Genomic DNA, 9,836 nt, shown 5'->3' with positions numbered 1-9,836 from the left:
AGACCTTCCCCTACTGGTTTTGTCATAATTTAGAAGACAGAACTCCACATTTTCCATTTCATTGAAATCCACTTCCGGCTGGATATATGCGTCATATGCCTTCAGATAATTAATTAACCAATCCCTTCCTGGGTCTTCAATGATGCCTCTCCATCTTAACAAAAATTTGATGCTCATCTCCATTCTCGGCCATTCCTTGTAGAACTGGATATTATCCCTAATGGTCATGTAGGGATGTTTTGGGCTCCTTGCCAATTCTTGGCTATTGACTTCGAGTTCCATGTATGCTTCTGGAAGAGGGATGCGGAGCTGAGCGTAAATGTTGGCAACAGCTAGTTCCAAACCCACCAACTAGCAAGGGTCAAAAATGTTATGGGTAATCCTGATAATGTCCCATTTCTCAATCCCTGCTCTTACCAAACATCCTACCTAGAGCCCAACTATGTCACTATTAGTTCTCCATGAGTAGTCATAACTAAAAATTCCTTCCCCTAAAGCCCTACTGACAGCTATTCGACTCATGTCATCTATGGGCCTCAGAATCATATTCCATCATTCTTGCGTAACAGGCCCATAGAATGCCATGGTACGATTTTCATAAGCATGAAACAGACTGATGTTGGAATCCATTTTTCAACCTATACCCCTAACAATTTGTAGCTGAAAATGAAAACTAAATATCAAAAAAGCCCCAAACTACCTGATAAATAGGATGATTCGAAAGATCTAGATGTCTAATAATGAAGAGGCATGTGCATGATTAAAAGGCTCCTTTCCAATACATCATAAAGTGATTACTAGGCAGAGTTGAGGGATTTCCTTACCATGATTGATTTGGTACGTGTGATATCCCACAATCGTATCAAGGAGTTTTATAAGGGAATGATAAATCCAACTTGATTTTAGGGATCTATTAATTAATGAAAGTTAATGAACTAATACCATCGGTACCAAGATTGGCTAGTGTGTCGGTCTCTTTATTTCCTTCTTTGTAAATATGAGCAAATCTAATGTCTTTGAATACTAAGAGTGAATTCATAATTACTTCTAGTTTAGAGTTTAGTACCCAATTTGGAGTATTTGATTTCCTGAGAGCATTAATAACAATTTGGGAATCCCCTTCTATTATAATTTTTTTAATTTTTAATTTAATACATAGATTAATACCTTCTTCTACAACTTCTAATTCTGCTATATTATTAGTGGTCATATCTAGTGATATTGATCTTTTAGCAATCCACTTACCTTCTTCATCTTTAATGATACATCCTATTCTTGCTTTCCCAGGATTTCCTCTTGATGCCCCGTCAAAATTTAACTTCTTCCATCTAGGAGGAGGAGGCTCCCATTTACATGTTATTCTAGCTAGATCATTTTTCTTTTTATAAGTTAAGGGGGGATTAATTAATAGTGGCCAAAGTTTTTTCATTTCTACATCCCAGTCAGAGAAGGATCCTTCTTCTCTGGGTCTCTTTCTAAGGCCACTATTCATCACTGCCGAGATTGCTACTTCTATTTTGGCTAATAAGGCTTTTACTGATAGAAATTGGTCTGAGAAAATTCGGCGATTGCGTTCTTTCAGATTTTTTCTATTTATTTTAACTAATATCTATTTAATGTATTATATTTTTTATATATCCTTCTTAAATAGAATACACATTTAATATTTTTCTAAATTACTATAAAGATATATTAATTTAATAAAACTGTTAAATTTATTATTTTAATTTTAATTTCTAATTAGAATACATCAGTACATGCCACTCCATACTTATTCTAATTATCTAATTTATATATAATATCTATTTTTTATTTATTAGTTAAATTTTAATTTTAATTATAGTACTTTTTATATATTAATGTCGAATGAACTTGAATCTAATACATAAAATAGAATATTTTTGTTAAAAATTAGAAGCAACAGGTCGTGTGAGATATTTCTAAAGAAAATTGTAGCTCTACTTGACATGCAAAGTATATGAAGGATAAGTCATTGAGAAATGATTTCTTCACTAAGAGTCTTGAAACTATGGCCATTATATGAGAAACGATAGGAGGTGAATTTCAACATTTTCAGTGGGAGAGATGTAGGGGTTTATCATTTGTTCTCTACACCAGCTGGCAAGGAGATTTGTCGTAGCTGATCATCAATATGATCTTACTTTGTTTATCATTTGGGGGAGTTTCTTTTGGGAGAATATCGTGATGGGTATATATATTGTCGGTACAAGCTAGATTGGATCATAAGGGAGACTTGTAGTCATAAATCAAATGCAATTCTAGTGCTCGAGAAGCCATGAATTCGGGTATGTTCTTTATGAGCTAACGAGCCCTTCTAACAAGTTACGTAATGCATGCTATTGTTTGTAAAAAAGGGGAGGTACTCTTTGTATAATTTATTATTTTTAAGAATCAACATTTAATGAGAGGAAAAAAAATATTTCAGTACTAAATTATTAGGGGTATAAAAAAATAAAACAATTCTTATAGGTGAAACATAAAAATTCCTCTATCAAGAGATGGCATTCATAATATGTGAAAGAGGATATGGTTAAGTAAGAAAAATTATAAATCTACAAATGTTATCTAAGAAATGAGATATATTCGAGCACGATTGTAGGTGATTGAATTTGCATGATGCAGGGGATTTGACATAGGAGATGTCAATAACCAAAAGGAAGAACCTCAAGAAGAAGTGATAAAGCTTGAGGAAGAAGGATTTAAAACAAGAATTCTTTAATTGATTCTAGGAGTGAATTCCAAAGCAAATCTGGATCTACCCATGTATGAAGATAACTTGAATACAAATGACTTAATCAACTAGTTAATCTAATGTATAAATATCTTGAGGAAATAATGTTGTTTATGTTAAGAAGGTGAATTTTTTAGTAACCTAGAAATGAAGGGTCATGTGTTCCTTTTATGGGATGGTACAAGATGAAAGGAGGCATAAAGGAAAGCACAAGACTAAGAGCTATGATGGTCACATGGAAGATGAGCTTAAAAAATCATAGCTAGATATCTCAATAGATTGACATATAATATTCAAGAAAAAATTAGCCTTCTTTGTCCAAGAATAGTGGAATAAGAATACTAGTATGCTATTGAACCATAAGACAAACTATCGATGAAATAAACACACAGATTGAGAAGAAATAGTTGAAGTTTTAGAGCAAGATGGTCAAAAAGTTGTAGAGGTTAGTGGCAAGAAAAACAAGAAGAAACCAATAGTTTACATCATCAAAATTAATATTTTTGAGAAAATGAATCTTGTAGGGGGGGAACCCTATTCAAGAGGTAGAAGTAGATGGATTTTTTGGAAAATATTTTAAATGAAATAAAAATGGTCATAGATATTATGTTTGTCTAGGAAATCCTACCATAAGTCAAAGGAGTGAACATATTTGTCAACTTGATGAGGAGGAGGATGTATATGCACCTATCACCTATAAAGATGCACTTCAATTTGGTGAATCACTCTCAATAACAAGAGTATTACTCAAACCCTAGAAGGAAGTCATAGAACCACCTGAAGGGAGAACTTACTTATAACCACATGCAATAGTAGAAGAAAGTGTTGCGAGTTCATCATATATATTGGAAGCATAGACAATCTTGTTTCAATATATATGGTGGAGAAAATAGGTTTGAAATAGGTAATACATTCGTTAAAAAATATCATGGTTGTGAAAGAGGCATTAACTCTTAGTCATTTACATGACTAAGAGGAGAAAATGTTTTGATTAAGGGGGAAAGGTTTTGAAGGAACTACAAACCCTATAGTTAGGATCTAGAACCTTAAAATGAACATATGCAAAAGGTTCAACACTACATAATAGTAGGTAGTAATCAACAACAAAAAAACAACCTATTAGAATTAGTATACAAAGAATGGGTTGCAAAAACAACATACCAAATCCTTACAAAAGAAACCAAATGGGTTCACAAGACTTCTTAAAATTTAAGAAAGAGAATACTTGGGTTTTATCATGTATCAATGAATTGACCATGGGATTTTGATAGGATCCCCGAACCAAGATATATGCTTTTTAACTAGGCTTCCATAACCTTTACCTTCACTAGCCTCTAGATATTGAAGTAAAAACTCATTGGAATCACAAGCGAAGTACATTTTCAAAGCATTTTTGAAGGTGCCCTTAGCCCTAAAATTGGGGTTTTAAATATCCCTTAAAACCAAAAAAAAGTTGCCAACAATGGACTTCCAATTGTATATCTAAAAAAATCCAATACTAACCCTCTTGACTTGAATAAGAGAGGTACCTACTTCAATAGGTCCCAATAAGAGATAACCCAATTATCCTAGCTTCCTCCAAAAAAAAATCTAAGGAGACTAAATGGAGAAACCCAATATGTATTTAAAGGTACATTGTTCCATGGCTAAGTGATACATTATGACATTAAGAGGAAGAAACACCCCTAAACATAGACTTAGAAGAATATGTTGTTACTTAGCCTTGCTCAAAAATGATATTGATGAGTGGTAAGGAAATTTTACATCAAATGAATTAGGAAGAGGAAACAATCATTTGATAGGAAATCCTAGAGAAGTGTAGTCACTAATATGAAGTTGATTGATTGATTTTCCATAAGAAATTCAAAGATTAAATTACATTTCAAAATTAAGTCCACAAATGATAGGAATTTCAAATTCTTTAAATGAGTTTCTCTTTACAAGAATGAACACTTTTAGTGTGTGGTGAATAGAGAGATAAAAGTTTATTTGTTCTAGACTTGGAACGCACAAATAGGATTCCCTTCATAGCTATCTTAGATCTATTATCTATTTTTTCCATGCATTATTATGATATTATTGTATATATTGTTTTATATTGTATTTTTAGAATTTCAATGATAGACATTATTTTCTAGTTGATAGTCTACTTATAACATATATCAATTTATGTCTAGATTGGACTATTGTTCAAGAGATAATAGTTTCTTTCAAAGCATATACATTCTAGCACTAGCACTATAGTGATATATATGAGAAATGAAAATGATTTACAAGTATAAAGTAGAAATACTTTAACACAAATGTACATTTAAATTTAAGAACAAAATAAATAAATAATGCACATGAAAATAACTCTTTCAATGAATATATCATAGTATAATATTGCATGCTAATATGTTGCTCATCTCTAATTTATTTATTAAGTTGAGATTATGTAAAATTATAAATGTATATTTTCTAACTCTAACCCTAATCTGAATTCCAACCTTAATCCTAATTGTGTCCCTAATCTAAACACAAATTGAATCTAAAATCCAATTATTTCTAACCTTTATTTCAATGTCAATCTTAACTAATTCTAACACTATTATAACCCTAAACTTAATTTGAACATTAATTTTGCTACTAACCTTAATAGTAAATGTCATCAAAGGCAAGAGCCAACAAAACATGGTAAATTGTGAGCCTCTTATTTGAGTTCTTGGGTTGACTCTATACAAGCTTAATAAATAATAATAATTAATGACATCACATAATACAAATAAATCTTAGCTTCAGCCTCCTTTTCAAGATCAATGAGGAAGGATTAAAATGCTCCTTGGATAATTTAACAATTCTAGTCTTAACATTAATTTATTCCTCGAATCAAACTATTAATTTATCTATAATGTTGACCTTAATACTAGTTTTTGTCTTATTGTTAATCACATTCCTTATTATAGGTCTACCCATGTTCTTAATTGCAATTTTAGTTATAGTTCTTACTTTAATACTTATCTTTCTTATAATCTTGATTCATTAATTATTATAAAAGATGAGACCTTGTTGGAGTCTTTTAACCAAGCTCTTCAATTCTAAGCAAAAAGAAAATGCATTAAATTTTAAATTTACATTTATATCAAGATTGGAAATGGCCATGTCTATCTTTTATTTTTCACTAATTTTCAGCAAGACCTTTGTTTGGATCAAATTCATATTTATAAATTATTTTTTATATATAATCAATACTACAATGACTAACAAATGTAAGAATCCCTAAATAGACTAGAATAGTTATCTATGTGTTCTTATAAATTAACCCATACATACACTCGTATGCTTATATAAAACAAACACAAGACTAAATAGATGAAATTCTTTAGCATAATATATGATCAATCGAATCAATGAAAGGCAACCATTATTGAGACAATATACATATTAGCAACTATTCAACATCAGAAAGATATAAGCCTTCACTCCTAGGCGTGCACATGCTCCTTGTTTCATTTAACTGACGTCGCTGCTTAATATACTCAAAGCACTGCCTCAGAATGCTCAGGGTCTGAATGTGCGTGCTTAAATTATTGTTTACATGCGCCACACTCCGTCCCTCGCTAGAATGTTCTGCAACATAATTTTCTATGCACTCAACACAATCCGTACCCACCATCTGAGCAACTTGTTTAATTAGCTCCTGCAGATCCATTGTAATCTTTGCCTCTTTCTTGTGTGTCAATACTACAACAAATTGAAGCCCTGGAAACAAGAATCCCCACAAAGCATTACATCCTCTCATCTTGAATAACATCGAGTAACTGATGAAAAGCATAACATTAAAGATAGTATGTTTTTACAATCTATGATAACATTTCTATATATGCTTTTGGAAACGATTGTTTATCAAACTTTCAATATCTTTTTGAATCATATTGTATGATATATTGTACGATCTATTGTTAGAATGAATAAGAGAGTTCAAAGATGGAAAAAAAAGTTAACTCTCCTATTCATTCTTATAATAATAGATCATTGAATATGATGAAAAGTTAAGCAATTGATACACAATCTTTCTCAAAAGCATATAAAACATAATCATAACATTGTTCAGCAGATATACTGAAAGAAAAAACAATAAAAAACTGGTTAACCTTCTTCCCGTATGATTTTGGCAAGGCTTGGAAGATTTTCAGAAGCAGAGCCTCCAATACAAGAAGTATCTGCCCTAATAACGATCACCACACATTCGGGAGTAGGAACACCCATTTTCTTCAAGGCCGTTGCATTTTCCCCTCTCAAAATTGTTCTCAATTTCTGCTCATCCAAAACGTCATACTCCGAGAAGGTGGGAGTATCGATGAGATTTGCCAAGTATTTGGGGTACGTGGAGAGCTGATTTTTCACCTTGTAAACTCTGGTTGTAGTTGTGGTTCTTTTGCACGGTCCCGTCTCTGCTCTCATGATAAACGGCCCATTCTCTCTGAACACCACTCTGAAAACTGTGTTGATGAATGAACTTCTGCCATGGTTCTCAAACCCGAAGACTAAAATGGTGGCCGGATATTTTGAAGCTTCATACATCTTTGCAGCCGTGTTTCTCAATAGAACGTACTGCTCCTCAAGTGCAATATGATCTGCTATTGACTTGTATGTCAAGAAAGCACCCACAACTGTTGCTGCCGTTGCAACCAGCGAGACAGCACTGAATATTATGTTCATGAATGCTTACACAAACAGATGAGATTGATCGAGCAGTATTAGAGTCATGAATGAATATCAGCACGGCCACCTTGGTCAGGATTGAAATGTATATATCTGTTGATAATTTCCTTTCCTTCTTTTCTTGTATGAATAAACTTGCACAGATTCTGAGGTCAGAGATACGTAAAACCCCAAAGTATATTCGTGATTGCCATGGTTTTCTTCAACCCTAAGGTTTCTCCTTGTCATATTGCCATAAACTTTGTTCCATGGTCTGTTCCAAAATTAATTCCAAGGTAAATGTCTGGAATGTGAAGATTCTGAGCTTATTCTTTTAAACACATTTTCTGAGGTAAATGTTACGTAAATGTCATAACTCTATTCTTGTTTGCGGCCATGTTTTGCTCAGTCTTATTCTAAAGTTAAATTACAAAGGAGGAAATGGAATTTTTTCCGGATGCTTTTTTTTTTTTTTGAGTAAAATTGAAATCTCACAAACCGTGCAATTCAAAAGTTTCAATGAGAAAAGAAATTAAGCAAAGTGCATAATGAAACTTCCGATTTATATTAACATCCATACGTTTTTCTCTGTTTAATTAACTGAAAAATAGAAAATGTAATGCTAGGTTGATTATGTGAACTTTATTATTATATAAGTACTGGTTTTTTTTGTCGCTCAACCTATCTTTCTAATTGACTGAACATTTTATTGAATAAGGTCATGAATATCACTTGTACTTCGTTAGAGGAGTTCTCTTCTAAATTATCTTGTCTCTATTTAGAAAACTTTATCAATTCATGGTAGTCTATTCAATAATCCTTTCTTATTGTTGATTAAATTAAGTGTGGTAGTGGCATAGGAGCACCTAGGGTTATGTCTTGAATCCTAAAATATTTTCTCTTGTAAGTGACCCTACCCAGGTCACTAATAAATAAGGACTCCAAGAGGGTCCCATGGGTGTGTTAGAATGGTTGGTATGGTCATTATGTTGTTTGGGTAAGTTTTGCCAAGTAGGTGGAAAAGGTTGTCAATAGTTGCCAAGGAATAGTAAAGTTCCAATATTGGGTCTAGTAGGTAAAATGACCTTATTTTCATTGAAATGAGTAGGATCACTATTAAGAAGGCCCAAGATCTTTTACCTAATTATTCTACATCAATAGGAAGGGCCTTTGACTTTGGTAAGGATAAAAATGGAAAAAGTTGCAAAACTTGTCATTAACAACATTGCAATTTTACAGACAAACATTGTCATCTAGTGTGTTTGGAAAGAAAGATACAATGAAGTCTTTAGAGATAAAAAGATAGAAATTGGTTCCATCTTCCACATCATAAACAAATTCACTAGGGATAGTTTAAATTTTGCTTATTTACCCTAAAGCATTACAGTCCCCAACCTTCTTGATCTAAGGCTAAAACAAAACTGGAAGATCAAACAAGGTTTGATATATATCAATTGGCAAAAGATCTGGAAAAGGAAAAAGTGCTACTAGATTCCACTTGAGAAGGGATGGTTGAAATGTAATGTGGATGGATGTTCCAAAGGAAACCCTGGTGTTCCTAGAGCTAAAGGAATTATCAAAGACTGGAGAGGTGATAATATACTTGGCTTTGCCAAGTTGTTGGGAATTAGCTCCAATAACTATGCTAAGGCAATAGCATTGTGGTTTGGTATTAAAACTGTACAAGACTTAGAAGTGGACAAAGTTGAGTAAGAAGGAGACTTGAATCTCATTATTGACCTGCTTTTAAACCTAGAGTCAAATGCCCATGGAGTATTACCCCTACAATTGATGATTACAAAAGAAGGCTTTCATCCTTTAATAGTGTGCTAATCAAACACGCCCTTAGAGAAGGGAACAAAGCTACGGACTACTTAGCTCTGTGGCATCTAAACCATGAGGAATGGAAGATGATGACTAAGATGGAGGGGACGCAAGAGTTAATAGTTTTAAATCATAACAAAAAAATATAATGGTATTTGGTAGGAGTACAAGAGGTACCAAGTGGACCACCAAGAAACCAAGTCAATAGGGTTTGGGCCCTACGATCATTAAAGGAAACAATCCTATTGAGATGTGTTTGAGTGTCATTCGCAATATTCATATTAATGACATTTTAATCCTTATGAAGCCAAAAAGGATGATCCATATGATTTCAATTATATGGTTTAATCATGCAAAATTATTAACCCATATCTCTCTCTTTTATTTCCCAAGATGGTTAGTAATATTGATGTCATATATTTATGGAGTCAAGTTGGAAAGTACCACACTCAATGGAGGTGTTTCCTGCCACATGTCATCATGATTAACTACATATGTCACATTGATAGTAGGGAAAGAGGTAGCTTTGTGAAAGAGTATGGAGCTAGTATTGAGAGTAAGATTTGTTGCAAGATTT

General features: G+C 32.8%; 1 protein-coding gene across 1 annotated transcript; it reads right to left on the bottom strand.

Annotated features, from left to right (window-relative positions):
• Positions 1 to 6,100: 6,100 nt before the first annotated feature.
• LOC149569392 (uncharacterized) lies at positions 6,101 to 7,532 on the bottom strand. Its single transcript, XM_089817735.1, has 2 exons — positions 6,886 to 7,532; positions 6,101 to 6,493 (listed from the first exon to the last, which is right to left on the bottom strand). The coding sequence occupies exons 1-2, from the start codon at positions 7,451 to 7,453 to the stop codon at positions 6,183 to 6,185; spliced, it is 879 nt and encodes a 292-aa protein (XP_089673861.1). The 5' UTR covers positions 7,454 to 7,532; the 3' UTR covers positions 6,101 to 6,182.
• Between the last annotated feature and the right edge of the window lie 2,304 nt (positions 7,533 to 9,836).

The sequence above is a fragment of the Cupressus sempervirens genome, chromosome 3, assembly GCF_028749045.1.
Source record: "Cupressus sempervirens isolate cs-2001-9-10 chromosome 3, ASM2874904v1, whole genome shotgun sequence".
In the NCBI taxonomy this organism is placed as follows: Eukaryota; Viridiplantae; Streptophyta; class Pinopsida; order Cupressales; family Cupressaceae; genus Cupressus; species Cupressus sempervirens.
This window is presented reverse-complemented; position numbering and strand designations above follow the sequence as displayed.